Consider the following 18453-nt stretch of genomic DNA (forward strand, 5'->3'; position numbering starts at 1 on the left):
ATAGTGCTGGATAATAAGGTGTCGTGCTTTGCTCAAGATTTAAACAACTGAATTTCTACTTTAAGGTATTAAAAGAAGTCAGAGAGATAGTGTCAACAGCTTCACTCCATCAAAATCTCAACAACGATTTGATGACCCCTTTCTTCCTTCCCAAACTGAGACTGTGCTAGATACCAACTCAGCACTTATAGTTACTTAAATCACAACTTCCTCTCCTATTCTGTACTGTCTTCAGGGCTCCACTGTCATCTCTGCTCCCACTAGGAAAAGATGACCTGTCTTAATTAACACATAATTAGGTTACCTGGCAATAGTTAGAAAGTCTTAACACTTCAGAGCTAGAAGGGGCCTGGGAGATCATATAGATAGTCCGATCTTCTCGGTTTAAAGGTCAGGAAACAGAGAATGAGTAACTTTCCCATGATTATGACAAAGATGATGTTAAATAAGTTAATAGTTGCAAAGTACTCATATAGTGACTAACATATAATAATCCTAATGTAAATGTTTGCTTTAAAAAGAAATCATAGTTAAAACTAATTAAGAAGCAAAACTAGTATTTGAAAAGATCTTTTGAACTTCTTCAAGAATACAAACAATACTCCCTTCTACTTCACATTTCGGGAGAATAATATGTTCTACATATAGGTAAACATTCCAGATAACTGAGGCATGCTCCTTTAAACACCCAATTTTATTTCCTTTTAATCTTTTAAAGTCAAGATAATCCAAAATGGAATCTGTTGTTAGTAAGGCACTGCATACTTTCCTTTCCCAAATGAAAAACACCAGACAATATCTTATTAAATTTCTTAGTGACCCTGTATGTCATAATGAACATTGAGAAGCTTAGTGAAAAGAACTCAGACTTGAGTTCTAATGTCAGCTCTGCTGCCAACAACAAAATAGCTTGGCAAAGTCACTTAACCTCTCTGAGGCCTAGCAAAACGGGGATGCTGCCTTCCTTGCAGGTTTATCACAAGGATTAGAGATGACAAAGATCCTAGCACAGTGCCTAATATTTAGTAAGTGTTTAGTAAATGGTATCTATTATTGGTTAATGCAACAAATCGGGCATCTTTATGCCAGGTGCTGTTTTAACTTATGGTAATACTACAAAGTTCAAACAGACTAAAATTCCTACTCTCATAGAGCTTCTATTCTAACACAGAGAAAAAACAGATAATAAAAGCAAATAAAATATATAGTATGTCAGAGAGTGATAAGTGTTATGGAGAAAAACAAAGCAGGGACAGAAGACAGGGGTTGTATGGGTAATGGTGAGGGTATACATGCAATTTTAAATAGGGTGGTTAGGAAGAACCATTCTAGGAAGGCAATATTTAAGAGCTGAAGGAGGTGGATGAATAATCATACAGGTATCTGGAGGAAGAGGAAATAGCAAGTGCAAAGGTTCTGAGGCAGGAGCAAATCTAGTGGGATTAATAACCACCAGGGAGTGCAATATGGCTGAAATGGAATAAGATCTAAGAAGCAAGAGTCACTTTGTAAATTCTATAAATGTCTAACCACGATGCTATACACCTGAAACTAATATAAAATAATGCCGAATGTCAACTCTAATTGAAAAATAAAAATAAAAAAAGATCTGAGGCTAATGGACTTTCAGCTGGAGTGAAATGGAAAGCTACTGGAGACTTTTTAAGCAAAGGAGTAAAATGATCTGACGTGGATTTAAAAGAATCACTCTCACTGAAAACAGACGTGGGCACTGGAAACATGGAGACAAGTTAGGAGGCTACTGGAGTTGTGTAGTTTACAGTAGCTTGCATGGAAAAGTGGTATTAGTTGTATTTATTGAGATAAGAAAGACTGCAAGAGAGGCATCTTTAGAAAGATCAGCAGTTTGTGCTATGAAGAATGGAAGAGAGCTTTGCCCTTATTCTCAACATTTCAGCTGCTGCTCTTTCATATTGATAGTGTTCTCTTTCCTCAAAAGTAAGCTGTCTTCAGTACCACTGTGTTATTATTTCTAATCTACCATCTTATTTACATTATTCTATTCTCTAGGAAGACCAAAGGAAAAGGCAACAGAATTGATATATTTTGTTTACAGTGAAAGAAAAACTGAATCAGAAATCATTTTCTTTCAACTTCCAACTGAAAGAAAATGAAGTGTGGTCACTGGTTAGTGCTTCACTTCCAACATAGTTTTCTAAAAATTCCCTCATAAGATGGCTATTTAGAATTCAATACTTTTCCTATAAATACAAATTTATATTAATAATGACTGGATTTCCATGCCAAACTACATAATGGGGCTACACCATAACAAAAAATAGTCCTAGCCTGAATCCAAGGGAGAAAAAAATCATGGAGTGTAAGATAAATGAGATTCTTTTGCCCTTGGCCTAAGAAAAAAATAAGTTTCTCTTTTGTACATTTCTGCCTTGTTCAAACTTCCTAAACTTAAAATGCCTTTGTCCTTCTGCCTCTAGCACTATAATCTACATGAAACCTCTCACTCTAGCATCCTCCTTCGCTCTGTCCCCCAAAATGTTCTCCTGTCTGAAAATCACTCACCCAATTTTGAAATAGCAGCGATCAAATACCCACACCCACACCCAATTATCATTCCTTTGTAAAACAACTCCGTTACCCATCAGGAGGAAATGCACTACTTCTAGCTAATTCTCATAAAAAAGACTGGATCCCAGTTGGTAGAATTTAAGCAAGTCCTATATTAGAGAAAATAAAGAATGAAGAAATAAGGGAAATATTTGATGCTGATAAGGCCACTCCAAGGGTCAGCCTGCTTCTCTTTTTATGTTTTTACCCTTCTCATACTTCTGAACTCATTGGTTTTTCTAGATGTTTCACATTTTTTGGCCACAGTTCTTGCAACAACCTACTGATGATCCAGAGATCACATGCCTATCTTCCAGTTTTCAATTGTTCAGTTGAAGAAGAGGGAACAGGGACTAGCATTAGCGACTAAGTATTCACTAGGTATGTTTGTAAGTTGAGGACTATTTATTCATTAATGAGCTTTTACAAATAGAGACTTCAAAACATGTTTTTCGAACTATGCTTTGCAGATAATTACATTACTTTCTCAGTATTTTAAACTACTAAACCCTCAAAGTTTGCCATTTACCACTCAACATTTTTTTAAATCTGGGGGAAAAGTCTCAATTCATCTTAGAGAAAACCAGATCATAGGAGATGAGAGTGGAAGGTTCTGAAGACGATGATGAAAAACTCAGTTAGTTCACATCTTTCAAAGTCTGCAGCTGCCACTCTCAAATTAAACAAAATAAAACAAACAAACCTACATTAGATCAGTTCTTATACTGACATTTCATTTGGGTCACATGTGCTGTCTTAAATCTGTAGTTAGAAAAACACCAGAAGGCCTCCCTTCTGTCAATTAACTAAAGAGATAATATCGAGCAGAACAAATGGTTTGATTTAAACTTAACCTTAAAAACTCAATTAAATGTACTACAGGCAATTTGCCTTCCTTCAATTCCTTTTTCAGAAAACAGAATCCCAATCATTAAAGTTTTATTTAAGAAGTTCTTAAATAAATCTTAAATCTTAAATCTCCCTGGATTATGGGAGACTGCTATTGTGATTAAAGTTTCATTAAAAGTTCAAACTGAGAGGACTATGGTAGGCTATTATTTCCTTCTTTAGAGTTGTATATTTTGACTGAAGTTTTTAAATAATATTATTTTTATGATTAGACAAAAAAACATTTCCATTTTGGAAAGTGAAAGGTGATGAAAGAAGTCTCAATAAGAACTAAAAGACTAGAAGAAACTAAACAGAAGATATGCTGAGAAGACTGCTGTCTTAGTTTTAACTTCCTTTGTTAATATGGTTTTGTAATAAAATTGAAGGAAATAAATTTTACTTAAACTTTCTCAATTGAAAGAAAAAGAAAACTATATCTAAAGAACAGTATTTCTAAAGCAGTGGTTCTTAAACTGTGGTCTGAGGGCCCCTGGGCATCCCTGAGACACATTCAGGGAATCTGGAAGGTTAAAAACTATTTTTATAATAATACTAAGATGTCATTTTCCTTTTCCACTCTCATTGCTCACAAGTGTGCAGTGGAGTTTTGGTATAACATCAAAGGAGAATAAGCATAATTATTTGAAAATGCCAATAAAATATTCTCACCTTTTCCAATTACATAGCTCTATGAGCCTCCATTTTCTTCATATACTTTACCCAAAATTAACATAATACAAAAGACTGAATAGTGAAGCAGATATAAAAATTCAGCTGTCTTCTATTAATCCATGAAATTATAGATTTATAAACATATAAGACAATGCCTGTCCTCTCACAATCTTACATATTTTTTGTCTTGGACGATAGAGTTTTTATAGAAAAAATGTTATTTATATCAACATGTAATAGTTTTATGTTGTCATTTTAAATAAAGTAATACATGTCTTTAAAGGCTTTTAGTTTTCATTCTAATGTAGTAATTACCAATAGATATAATCCCACATAACCAAAAGTCTCAGGACTTTACTTTTTAAGAATGTTAAAGGGTATTGAGATCAAAAAGTTTGAGAACTGCTGTTCTAAAGTTTTTCTTACTCTATAATAAAAACACCACTCTAAAAAGGAGTATTTTTTAAGATAAGAGAAATAAAGAAAGCTGCTTAAAAGTACATTTATAATTTATAGAACAAATGATTATGCTCAGATTTGCTTCACAAAAACCTGAGAGGCAAGGGAAAAACCAGAAGTATAAATGAAATGAAAGTGGCCATGAATTAATAATCACTGAGCTAGGGGTTCATTATACTAATCTCTACTTTTTATGTTTGAAATTTTCCCTAATAAAAAAGATTAAAGAATTAAAATTATACTTGAGCAGTCAAATATGAAAACATAAATTTGACTGTAATTTAATGTTATTGCTAAGAACAAAGGAAAGTAAGAGCAAAAAATCTAATTAATATTAACACTATCCACATAGTTCCAAATTCACTTTTTGATCTTCACTGATGTCCTCTCAATTAATTTCATATAGTTAAATCATTAGTATACATGCATATTATTTGGAGTTCTGCTTTGTTCACTTAAAATTCACATATACAGCTCTCCCATCATTATCTGCTATCACTAATCTATCTTCAGTTTTAATAACAAAAGAGGCACACCAAATCCTTTAACCTGATTGACCTGGCTACAGAATTGAGAATTTTTACGTTACACCACTGCCATCTGCTGGTTGTGACTGTAAGTACAATAAACAAAGGTGTCAGAAAAGCTAAGAATTCTAATGTAGTTATTAGAATTAGTCATTTACCTATGACTAAAATTTTTCTCCCAAAATCATCTGTAAGAAAAGAAGCTGCCAAACATACATTAGGGTGCTTCAAATTCTCATGTTAGAAGCAGTGGTTCTGAACCCTGGCTGCACTTTGAGATCATCTGGAAGCTTCTGAAAATCCTGATGTCTAGGCCCCAAACCAGAACGATTAAATCGGAATCTCTATTTTATAAAAATGTAAGGTAAGCCACAGACTGAGAGAAAATATTTGCAAAAGATATATCTGACATATGACTTGTATCTAGAATATATAAACAACACTTCCAACTCAATAATAGGAAAACAACCCAATTTTTAAAATGGGAACAAGATCTGAACAGGCATTTCACCAAAAAAGATATGTAGATGGCAATTAAGCACATAAAAATGCTCAACATCATCAGTCATGAGGAAAATGTAAATTAAGACCAATATGAGATACTTTACTTCCATTAAAATTGCTAAAGGTAAGGAAACTGACTATATTAAGTATTCACCAGGATGTGGAGCAACCGTAACCGTAATACACTGCTGGTAGAAAGGTAAAATGAAGACTACTCTGGAAAACAGTTTGGCACTTTCTTAAAAAGCTACACACACCCCTACCATTAAGACCCAGCCATTCTACTCTTAGATAAAGAAAAGGTGAACATGGTTGAATAGTGTCCTTTCTAAAATTCATGTCCATCTGGAATGTGACCTTATCTGGATGAAGATGTAATTAGTTAACATGAGGTCATCCTGGAATAAGGTGGGCCCTAAATCCAATGACTGATGTTCTTTTAACAAGAAGAGATGACACAGAGAATGAGAGGCAGAAAGTGGAGTGATGCAGCTAAAAGCTAAGAACACCAAGAATTTTCAGGACCTAGGAGCTTCTGAAGCTAGAAAAAGGGAAGAAAGGATTCTTCCCTAGAGCCTTCAAAAAAAAGCATGGCCTTGCTAACACTTTGATTTTGGACTTCTAGTCTTCAGAATACGAAAGAATGTTGTTTTAGGCCACAGTTTACAGTACTTAGTTACAGTATTCCTAGGAAACAAATACAAAAGCACGAAGTACAAAGACTGGTACAAGAATGTTCTTATTAACTAGTTAATAAACCCACACTGGAAACAACTGTCCATCGATAGATGAATAAATTTACAAATTGTGGTATATCCACAAAATGGAATTCAGCGATAAAAATGAACAAATTATTGAGGCATAAAACATAAATGAAGTTTCAAAATAATTATAGGTAGTTGACCCTTGAACAATGGGGTTAGGGTTGCCAACCTCCTACACATAACCTTTGACATCCCAAAAAATTAACTATAGTTGACCCTCAGTATCAGTGGAGGTTTGGTTCCAGGACCTCCTAGAAAGCCAAAATCCATGAATGCTCGAGTCCCTTATATAAAAGTGTATGGAACAAAACATATAATTGGTCCTCTGCATCCAAGAACTCCCAACCATGGACTAAAAATACTGTTTTTGATCTGCAGTTGGTTAAATCCGCATTCAAAACCTGGGGACACAGAGGGCTGATTGCATATTTATTGAAAAAAAAACATATATAAGCAACCTAAGTGCCCATCATAGATGACTGGATAAAGAATATTACATATATATAAGGGAATATTACTCGGCCATAAAAAATGAAATCTTACCATTTGCAACAACATGGATAGACCTAGAGGGCATTATGCTAAGTGAAATAAGTCATACAGAGAAAGACAGCATATGATGTCACTTATATGTGGAATCTAAAGAACAAAACAAACAAACAAACAAAATAAAGACAGACTCCTAGATACAGAGAACAAACTGATGATTACCAATTGGAAGGGGACTGGGTGCAAAAGAGGAAGAAATTAAGAAGTACAAATTGGTAGTTAAAAAATAGTCACAGGGATGTAAAGTACAGCAAAGGGAATACAGTCAATTAGATTGTAATAACTATGGATAATGTCAGGGGGGTACTAGACTAATAGGGAGAATCACTTCATAAATTATATATGTCAAACCACCGAGCTGTATATCTAAAATTAATATAAAATATTACCAATTGTAATTGAAAAAATTTTTTTTAAAGAAAATGAAGAAAAAATCCATGTATAAACCCATGTTGTTCAAATTTCAACTGTACTGAATAAGAGAAGCCAGAAAAAAAAAGACTATATATTATATGATTTCAAGGTGTTTACATGGGTGGGAGAGTAATTACAAAGTGGCAGGAGGAAATTTTGGGGGGGTGATAGATATACTCATTATCTTGACTGTGATGAGTTCCACAAGAGCGTGTGTGTGTGAAAACTCATCGAAGTTGAGGGGAAGATGGCAGAGAAGGAAGCACCAGACAGCAATTGCACAGACAGAATCTGTCTGATGTAACTAATAACTATTTCGGAACTCTGGAGTCTGCTGAAGGCTTGCAACTTCCTGGAGAAGCCTTGAATGATAAATTATAGTTAAATTCAGTCAGTTTTAGTTCTTAGCACAGAATAGCAGCTACTTATCCCTCACTCTAAGCCATATAGCAGACAGCAGTACACAGGGTTTGCTGAATCAGCTTGTAAACAGCTTATGAGAAGCAGGTGAGTAAGTAAAAAGAACCCTGTCCTCCAATTATCAGGGATCTGTGTGCTGATTGTTGCTTTTACTAACAAAGAGGCATAATCACAAAGAAAAAGAAAAGCTGATAACATCTGTACATAGTTCAAAAATCTCCCAACAAAAAAAGTTCTAGACCTAAAGGGCTCACTGGTGAATTCTACCAAACACTTAAAGAAGAACTAATACCAATCCTTCTCAAATTTTCCAAAAATCTGAAGAGAGAAGACTTTCAAACTCATTCTATGAGGTCAGCATTACTCTGATCCCTAAGCCAGAGAAAGACACTAAGAAAACTACAAACCAACATCCCTTATGCAAAAATCCTCAACAAAATATTAGCAAGCAGAATTCAGCAGCATATAAAAAAAAGATTATACACTATTACCAAGTGGGATTTATTCCTAGAATGCAAGCATGATTCAATACATGAAACTCAATCAATAATATATATTATAATAGCAATAGAACAAATAGAAAAAACACATGATCACTCAATTGAAAAAGCAATCACTACCCTTTCATGATAAAAACACTCAATGAACTAAGAATAAAAGAAAACTACAACATAAAGTCCATGTATAAAAAACCTACAGGGAACATCATACTCAATGGTAAAAGACTGAAAGCTCTTCCTTCAAGATCAGGACCAAGGCAAGTATGCCTGCTTTCAACACTTCTATTTAACATAGTATTGGAAGTTCTAGCCAGAGCAATTAAACAAGGAAAAATAATAAAAAAGAAGAAGAAGAAGGCATCTAAACGGGAAAGGAAGGCGTAAATTATCTTTGTTTGCAGATGATATGATCTTGTACATAGAAAACCCTAAAGATTCCACATACATCGTAACTAATAAATCAATTCAGTAAACTAGCAAGATACAAAGGCAACACACAAAAATCAGTTGCATTTCTATAAACAATGAACAATCTGAAAAATTACAAAAGCAATTATATTTACAATAGCATTGAAGAAAAGAAAATACTTAAGAATTAACTTCACAAAGGACATGAAAAACTTGTACAATGAAAAGTATAACACTGTTAAAAAGAAATTAAAGACATAAATGGAAACGTATTCCATGTTCATGGATTAGAAGACTTAATATTGTTAAAATGTCAATACCATCTACAGATTAAATGTAATCCCTATCAAAATCTCTATTAAAAAAAAAAAAGTTTTTTGCAAAAATAGAAAAACCCATCCTAAAATTCACATGTAATCTCAAGGGCCCCTGAATAGCCAAAACAATGTCGAAAAAGAACAAAAGTAAAGGACTCACACTTTTGATTTCAAAACTTACTACAAAGCTACAGTAATCAAAAATAATGTGGTACTAGCATAAAGACAGAGCTATAGACCAGTGGAATAGAAAGAATCCCAGACCATCTCATAGACGATCAAATGATTTTTGATAAAAGTACCAAGACCATTCAATGGAAAAAGAATAGTCTTTCAACAAATGGTACTGGGAAAACTGGATATCCACAAACAAAGAATGAAGTTGGACCTTTACCTTACGCGATATACAGAAATTAATTCAAAATGGATCAAGAACCTAAATGTAAAACCTAAGACAATTAAACTCTTAGAAGAAAATACAGAACAAAAGCTTCACAACACTAGATTTGGCAATGAATTTTTTGGATACAACATCAAAAGCATAGATAACAAAAGACAAAATTTAAGAATTGGACTTCATAATTTAAAAATTTTGTGCTTCAAGACACTATCAGCAGAGTAAAAAAGGCAACCCACAGAATGGGAGAAAATATTTGCAAATCATATGTCTGATAAAGGATTAATACCCAGAATACATAAAGGACCCCTAAATGCAACAACAACAAAAAACAAAAACCCAATTCAAAAATGGGCAAAGGGCTTGAATAAACATTTCTCCAAAGAACCTATACGAATGGCCAATAAGCACATGAAAAGATGCTCAACATCGCTAATTATCAGATAAGTGCAAATCAAAACTATAATGAAATTCCACCTCACTCAACAGGATAGCTACTTTAAAAAGGTGGTTTAGGTAAAATGAGGTCATAAAAATAGGTCCTTAATCCAACCTGATTGGTGCCGTTATATGAAATGGAAATTTGGACACGCAAAGAGACAACTGGGATGCTCAAGCACAAAGGAAGGCTACATGAGTACAAAGCAAGAGGAAGGGCTATTTTCAATCCAAGGAGAGAAGCCTCAGGAGAAACCAAACTTACCAATCTCGGACTTTTAGCCTCTATAACTGTGAATATAAATTTCTGTTCTTTAAATCACCAAGTCTGTGGTATTTTGTTATAGTAGCCCTAGCAAATTAATACAAATGGTGAGCAAAAAAAAAAAAAAGAAAGAAAGAAAGAAAGAAAAAGAAAAACCCAAAACAAACAAACAAACCACAAGAACAATCTGTGGGAAATAACGGTCTGGAGCTAAACTTTATCCTGGGTGTGTACCACACCCTGGTAGCCCAATCCTGGATCTGGCCAGGGCCTAGAATGGCTCTTCCTCTGAAATATTAGCCTCAAATGTTTCGCCTGCTCTCTTTCAGCTTTCCAGTTTTCACTCTTATTCTCACTGTACCTTTTCTTCTATCCTACATTGAGACTACCAGTCCCTTGAACCCTCTTGGGCAGTGCTCTCTGGCCTTCCATCCTTCCATATCTAGTCTGGGCCCCATGGTGATCACGTTAAATACTCTGTCAAAGTTACCTTCATTTGGTCTCTATCATATTGCCACATGTGAGCAACAACCCCTTCCCAACAAAAAATTTCCTGATTTCTACTCACCTCTTTTATGCTTGTTCTTCAACCTCCATGAGCCTTCATTCCACTCTTCCCTCTAAAGTCTCCTAATCAGTGAGCTCACACCTTTCTTTACTTCCTTCCTATCAACTTTGATCTCATGGTCCATTAATTGAGCCACCTTCTCACCTATACTCTCAACTACTATTTTCCTTTCTCCCTGAACTATACCAGCCTAGCAAAATCCCATACTATCTCATCCATCTGCATTCTCTGTTTGTGTACCTGGATGGCTCAGGACTACTAAAAATGGCTCACAGATCAATGCCCCTAAAAATTTATGGTCTTCAGCCTCAGTTGGGGCTTCAGCACTACCCAGTAATACTTTCTCCAATCCTCTCACACATAATCCAGACTTCCAAGGCTTAAAACTCTCCTCAAGCTCCCTTAGACTATCATCCCTTCTCTCACCTTCAAATGACCAATTTGCTTCAGGCTCTTCAGAGAAATCAGAGGACTGAATAAACTTTTTGCTGCACCTACTAACTTAATATGTCCACTATCCTAATTCCTTCCCTCTAGTCCCAGAAAAAGAGCTGATTTTACTTCAACCCACCAGAAGTGCTCTAGATCCATCCCTGCCCCTTCTGCCTCACCAATACTACAAAAATTAAACCCTGACCCAATCCAGCCATGTGCCTTACTTCACTGTTCTTTAACCATGGATATGTTTCTTATCTTGACCTTCCCCATCTTCAAAATGGTGATATTCTTGCTAGGCTGTTTTGAGTTTATCAGGCCTAGAAGTGCCTGACACATGGTAATCATTCAAGTAAATAGTAGTAATTGTTATTATTATGTTAACACCTTAAAAGTAAAAGGCAGATGACAAGAAATGGGATACAGAATTAGGGAATTGCAGGAGGAAAGGGGAAGGATGCCTGAAAGGAGAAAAGGAGAAAAGAATTTCCCCAGCCATAATATGTCCCAATTCTGCTGTGAATATATTCAGTTGCTCTGCAAATTATGGTAATTAAATGTATGACTACAATGCTAGTCTCACCAGTCAGGAAGGAGCCTGGAACTCCTATTGCAGAATAACACTCTTCAAAGGGAAGATTTGCTCTGGGTTGTAAGTCCTTGTCAGCAGAGAAAAGTAACAAATCTTCCTTCTACTAATCCAGAATTAAAGTGCTATTCATTTAAAAAAAGAATTACAACAATGTTTAGCCATTGAGAGTGTTAAATAAAAGTATTCAGTTAATGATTCCACAACTGGGGCAGGAGCACTTCAAGGTGAGAGCCTAGGACACCTTATACCAGAAGCCATAGAAATGCTCTAAAACTGATTGGGAGAAAAAACTGATGGGGCTACGGGAAGAGATGAAAAGACACAGGAACTGGCTTGAAGGGGCTCCCATAGGCTAAATTTGAGACAATTTGAGCACCAAAAAAAATAATGGTTATGGATTCTAACACAGTTAATTTTTTTAAAAAGTCCTTATGTTCATACAGATAGTATTTTTAAAAAGCAAGACAGAAAAATAAAAAAATAAAAAATATAAAAAAATAAAAAGAGGGAGAAAGGGGAAAAAGGAAAACTTATAGAGTAATGCCAGCAAATCCATGTAGAGGAAATGAAACTAGAAAATCACTGTGCAACCTCCAAAAGTAGAGATCGTCTCTGTGATGCTAAAAACATGAGAGTGAAGAATAATGGGTGACAGGATATCTGCATAGTCTTGAAGTATTACTCCACAGGTTAATTTTTAATTACAAAAAATACAAAGGGAAAAACTACAAAAGGAAATTATAAAGGGAAAAATGTACCTTTACAATGGAGATATTTGGCAGTTGCCCTCTTAATTTAGTGACCAAATTTAGCATCAGCAATAGTGAGCATAACCTGATATTATGCGGTTGCTGCGATTCAATAAGAAGCGCACAGCATCACTCATGTAGTATGTCCAAATGCTTTTATATTGAACTAATGAAAGGAAAGCAATCAGACAATGAGTCCACAGTCTTCTACACCAAATGTGTTCCAAAGACCAGAATCACATCACCTGGGAGCTTGTTCGAAATATAGAATCTCAGCATCCACTTAGACAACTGAATCGCAATTTGCATTTTAACCAGATCCTGAAGTGATTCATAGGTGCAAAGTCTGAGAAGTTCTGTACAAGACGAACCACTCAGATCTTTCAAAAAGTCAATGTCATAAAAACAAAAAACAGGCAGAGGATACTGTTACGAGTTTAGAGAGAAATAACAACCAAAATCAATGAGTGAACTTTGGTCAAATCCTGGATTAAAAGGGAAAAAGTTATTTTTCTAGTTTGGGGGGACAACTGGGAAAATTTGAGTATGTACTTTTTATTAAACGACACTGAATTAATGGTAAGGTTCTTAAATGTGAAAATCATATTTAATTACATACAATTTTCGTATTCTTATAAGATACTTACTGAAACATTTAAGGTAACACGTCTACAGCTTACTTTTCAATGGTTCATAAAAACACATATATAGAGAGAAGGCACATGTGCCATAATAACAACTGGTTACTCTAGATGAATAGTATATAGGTGTCCATTGTGCTATTTCTTTTATTTTGTGTTTAGGTTTAAAGTTTTAATAAATAAAAAATTTGGAGGGTGGGAAGAATATTTAATTAGTCCACAACAGAAACAGTTAAGTTTTTGGTAGCAAACAGCATCTATCTTAACATCTACTTCAGATGTTCGGTAAGAGAAAGGAAATTTATTTAATTCATATTTTAGCTGGCAGAAATTCCTAAGGCATTAAAGAGCTGCTACAACCAGTTGGTTATTAGGTATATATGGAATTACAGACTGTCACTGTAACTTTTCATTCCATGAGAGGCATTAAAGTGTAATGACAAAGGTTTTGTGGTCAGACCTAAATTTTGTTAGCGAGGTGTCCTTGGGCAGATTTAATCTCCCAAAGTCTCAATCACTGTATCCGTAAAAAAAATAGTATCACATAGGATGACTGTAAGGATTAAATAAGATACAAGATGATGAATGTAAAGAACTTAGCACCACTTAATAAATGTTACCTATAATTTTATCAATAAAGTCAGTTAAAAGATATCTCATAAAATGAAGATAATGTTTTTATGGATCATATTTTGACTTTATTCTGAGAATTAAAGGTCTTCATATGATCTAGGGGCATGTTCTGACAATTTTATGTCAAGGTAGGAAAAGAACAATTTTCACTCCTCATTTTGATTTGGTAACTTGAAGAAAAAGCATTCAGTGAGGTGATGGGCAGCCCTTTCCCAACGATGACCTTTACCCAAGGTGTAACAACTCCTTAACTCTTCAACTTAAATCTTAGTAAACCAGTATAAAGTATTAAAGATTAGCAAAATAAAGCTATTTAAAAATGACTTAAAGAATCATTAAGATTCTTTAAAGAAAGAATTTTGTTAAGTTACCTTAAACTCTCTTGACTAGAAAAGTTATGAGAAACCATAATCTTTTCATGGGAGTTTACTAAACATCATTTTCTGGAAGCACTTAGATAAAGAATAAGGATTTATCTTTTTGGCTTAAATGCACTTGTGCCCAGATGAAATAGGACTGACTTCAATAGACGGATGATAGGTTAACTCAATTATTCTATGAAATTCTAAAGCAATCTCCACTAAAGGTTGGCAACTGTAGCTAGCAGGCCAAATCTAGCCCACTGCCTATTTTCATGAACACAATTTTACTGGAACACAGCCATGCTCACTCATTTATGTATTGTCTGTGGCTATTTTCACTAAAACAGCAGAGTAGAAAGGCTGCAACAGAGACTTAAAATATTTACTATCTCGCCTTTTAAAGAAAAAAACTGCTAAGCCCAGCTCTAGACAAGCAATTCAAGAATGCAATAAAATCTGGTCCAGACTCACCTGAGGTGTTGTCTTTTTGTATTGGTCACCTCCATCTATCACATCCCTCATGATTTTTCCCTTGAGATATTCATACTCTTCTGGACTTAGGTGAATGGACTCTATGGTTTTTCCACAGCCCAAACACTGACCACTGTAATTACAATTATTTGTGTTAAATGATGTCCTGGAAAAGAACTTTTTCTAAAATGAATAATCCTATGACATGAAGAAATTGAAAGGTGTAAAAAATATATATATTATAACCTCTGTGATCATCGCATGCATCTAATATTTTTGTAAATCTGATCTCACATATTAGTATGCCAGAAAACCCAAAAGAGTAGACTGCTGAGCAACCAGATTAAGTTTTTAAAGGCATTCCTAAAACACAACCAGGGGAAAACATCCCTGAGGCTTTACAGCAGGCTCACAGTGCTTAAAGGAAAAACATTTTGAGCACTGCACATTCTCCATATGTAAAACACGGCTTTTTTTTTTTTGGGGGGGGGGTGTCTAACTCTTAATTATCCTATCTCTAAGATATTCATAAAATTTTCTTAAACAGTAGCAAGAAAACTTATTAAACCTGAATCAAATAAGTTAAAAATAAAAGATTGGCCTTTACCTTCTCTGGATTGTAGTGAATTGTCCTTTCCATTGTTCTCCAGGAACACTACAAAAAAGATTATAAAACCAAATCATCAGGTCAGCTTGCTATAGAATCCAAAGATATCCATTGTGTTTAGAAATTCAGCAGGCAAGAGCTCTGAAAGGTTCAGAATACTTTCCTAGAATGGTTTAATTAGAAGAGTGGTGGATATACTATAATAGGGCTAAGGAGCTGATAGTATCCTTTTCTGGAGCTCCTTCTTCCCTTTGCTTCTCCTCTGGTCATCAGACCCTCATCTTCAAGTCTAAATCTACCTTCACAGGACCTGTGCAGAAAGCAGCTGACATTAAGTGTAACCTCTAAATTAAACTCAACTCTAACCTTTTCCATAAAGCTGCCAGAGATTGCTCTTGTCCAGAGTAATTTTTTCTCTTACACTACCATCTTATACTACTATTATTTAACTATCAAATTACATTTCCAGTTGTGAATGTTATGATAGATCTTATATCACAAAATATCCGCAGCGCCTCGCCTAATTGGAGTCATTCAAAACTATTTATTATTGATTTATTTGCCTAATCAACTTACTTTTCTTCTTTCCTCTTACACATATAACCATGATTCCTATTAGTTCTATTGCTTCCTCTACTTCCCCAGTTCTTAATTCAAGATCTCATCTCTCATTCAAACCTACAATTGCCTCCAAACAGATGTTTCCAATTTTAATCCCTCTCCAGTCTTCTTTTCTCACTGTTTTAGCAGTTACCTTTCTAAACTTCCAAGACCAACACTATTGACAACACCATAAAATCCAAAATCCTTGACATTCAAAGATTTTTTACAACTAGTTCTTCTATTGATATTCAACAAATTTGTTAAAGATAATTCAACATGATTGCTACTTCAAGGGTCTATAAAAATGGTATGTAGAAAAACAAGAGAAAAACAGAGAGAAAAGGAATGAATTTTTACAAGAGTCCAAAACAAATTAAAGGTGAAGAAACAAGAAAGTAAAAGACTGAAGCAATAAATAGACATGTAGCCAGTAACATGAATAAAAGCAAAAGAAAAGCAGAGAGAGCCTTGAAGAAAGCAGTTGAATGATAGAAAGATCTAAATGGAACTGGAAGGATGAAGACTTTTTTCCATAACACTTGTATGTCAGGTTTGATGAGGATGCTCCCTCTGCTCTACCCATCCAAACTGATGAAATGCATAGATCAAACAGAACATATATATTCACATTACACCAGCCACTACATGTCAGAAGAGCTTCTGAAAATACTAATATGACCCAAAGACAGCTCCAGTTTACTTGCTATGAACTCCAGCCACAAGTGCTATCCATAAGTACTCAGATCTTACTAGACACCTCAAAAAACAAATGACCCTTCCAAAGGGAAACAACACATAAAAACTACCAGTGCTCTATAATTTCCCTTTTATGTGATGAGTAGAGATTAGCACAACCCGTTTATGCTACTTTATTTGGAGAAAGAAAATTTTATCTTAAAGGGGAAACAAATTTTACTAAGAGATGGAAAAAAGTACTATAGTCCGAATAATCTCAGCAACGAATAAAAGAGTACTTAAGCTATAGGTATTAAAATACAAACATACATACAAAAAAATCAAAATTACCTTTCAAACCATGTTTTTATACTCTGTGCAAATGATTCCCCAGGATATAGCTGATTATTTCTTAGATACAAAAGAATATCTAGTAGTTTGTTTGAATACTGATCATCTTTTATGCCTTTTCCAAAATCAAAGAAGGCTTTTAGAGTTTCCATCATAGGAATAAGATCCTGACATAACAATTCCTGATACAAATTCCAAGCTATGTTTACATCTTGATGAAGGAGAGCTCCTTGGATACAGTCATTATAGTTCTTTTTTGAAGGGGTCATGACTTTTTTGATATCCTTTAACAGAAGCAAGGCTTCTCTCCATCTGTCTGAATGGATTAATCCCCGGATGAGAAGACTGGTCCCTCCAGATTCTAAACTCTTGTATCTGGCTTTCATGATTTCATAGATGTCAAAAACTTCTGATGTCTGCTTATGAAAGACACAGAGATACAAATACTTGACCAGCAAATTATAGCCTACAATACCATTGTTTTTTGCAGCTACCCAGGCTAGCAGAGATTTGGCTACATCCACAGAGCTATTGTAGTGAGCCATCTGTGAAATGATCCAATCTTCAAAATTAGCTTTTCCTTTGAAATCTTCCTGAAGTTTATCCCACTCCTCTGAATTCAAAGGTTTTGTTGGTAGTTGAATAATGTTCTTCACAGGTGGCAAGGCATGATCTTTACTCTGAGGATTCATCTGTGCTCTCTTCTTAGCCGCTCCAGCAGCAAAAAGATGAGAAGATTCAGGAGAAACTTGCTTATTACAGCTCTCATTTCCTTTCCTGCGATATCTGGCCTTGGCAATCGGCAGATTCGTTGCTTTGGTATTTTGTGGAGAAGCTGTTTTAAGAGAAAACCACTTGTGTTGGTTCCTGATGCCATAACAGTCTTTGGGAAAGAGAGACATATAAGAGTGTCCTGGGCATAACCCAAGGTACGAGTTGCTTTTCCAAAGCTTAGGAAAGCTTCGAACACCAGTGAAACAGAAAGTCATTATGCAGTGAGATCAGCACAAGATAGTGAGAGATGTTCAAAAACCCCCTACCTCTACAGCATAATTAAGGGCTTTGGGGATGGGGGGCTGAATGTTGAAGCTTAACTTTTAAAAAGAGATTTTTAGTTTCTCTCAGACAAATCAAGGCTCTGCTTTGGGGGCTACTTAATAGCAACTAATTTTGGTGAGTTTTCTCCATTAAACGATGATTCGATCCGGGGACATCCAATCTCGGTCGCAAGCCGCCAAACCAGGGTATAGAGCAGGTATCTCTGGTCTCGTTATATTCCTGTCCGCTAACCTGAGAAAAAAGCACAAGGAAGACCGTCCAGTTCGACTCACGTGGGTCACAACTGTCCTTGAAAAGGAGCAGGAGCCCACGGAAGCCTTGCTGAAGGAAGGGCGTAAAGCTGAAAACCGCGACCAAGAGCCCCAACCCAAGAGCCACCAGCAGTAAGGAAAGCGGCGAAAGCCAAAGTCTAGGGGGCCTGGCCCTGCATTACAATTCTCCCCAGACCGCCAAACACGTCAGATGAAGGGATGGGGTGGAGGAGGTGAAGAGAGCCGAGCCAACAACTCAGGTAACGGTGGTGTCCGCGAAAAGCACCGCCTACAGTGTACAGATTATTCGCAAACGAAGTCCACTTCATTCAACTCCATTCA

At 35.4% G+C, this 18453-nt stretch overlaps 1 protein-coding gene across 6 annotated transcripts in view; it reads right to left on the reverse strand.

Moving 5' to 3' along the window:
• The window catches only part of KIAA0391 (KIAA0391 ortholog), a 111744-nt gene that overhangs the window by 92848 nt on the left and 443 nt on the right, over positions 1 to 18453 (reverse strand). For 5 of the 6 annotated variants that reach the window (XM_025047914.1, XM_025047912.1, XM_025047916.1 and 2 more), the window contains exons 2-4: positions 16802 to 18091; positions 15173 to 15220; positions 14566 to 14698 (exon numbers count right to left, since the gene is read on the reverse strand). In XM_025047914.1, coding sequence (XP_024903682.1) covers positions 14566 to 14698; positions 15173 to 15220; positions 16802 to 17790 — 1170 coding nt within the window. In that variant the 5' untranslated portion in view covers positions 17791 to 18091. Of the gene's footprint in view, positions 1 to 14565; positions 14699 to 15172; positions 15221 to 16801; positions 18092 to 18293; position 18453 lie in introns of those variants that run through there. The other variant, XM_025047913.1, reaches the window with a different exon arrangement.

Source organism: Pteropus alecto, unplaced genomic scaffold (genome assembly GCF_000325575.1).
Source record: "Pteropus alecto unplaced genomic scaffold, ASM32557v1 scaffold104, whole genome shotgun sequence".
Lineage (NCBI taxonomy): Eukaryota > Metazoa > Chordata > Mammalia > Chiroptera > Pteropodidae > Pteropus > Pteropus alecto.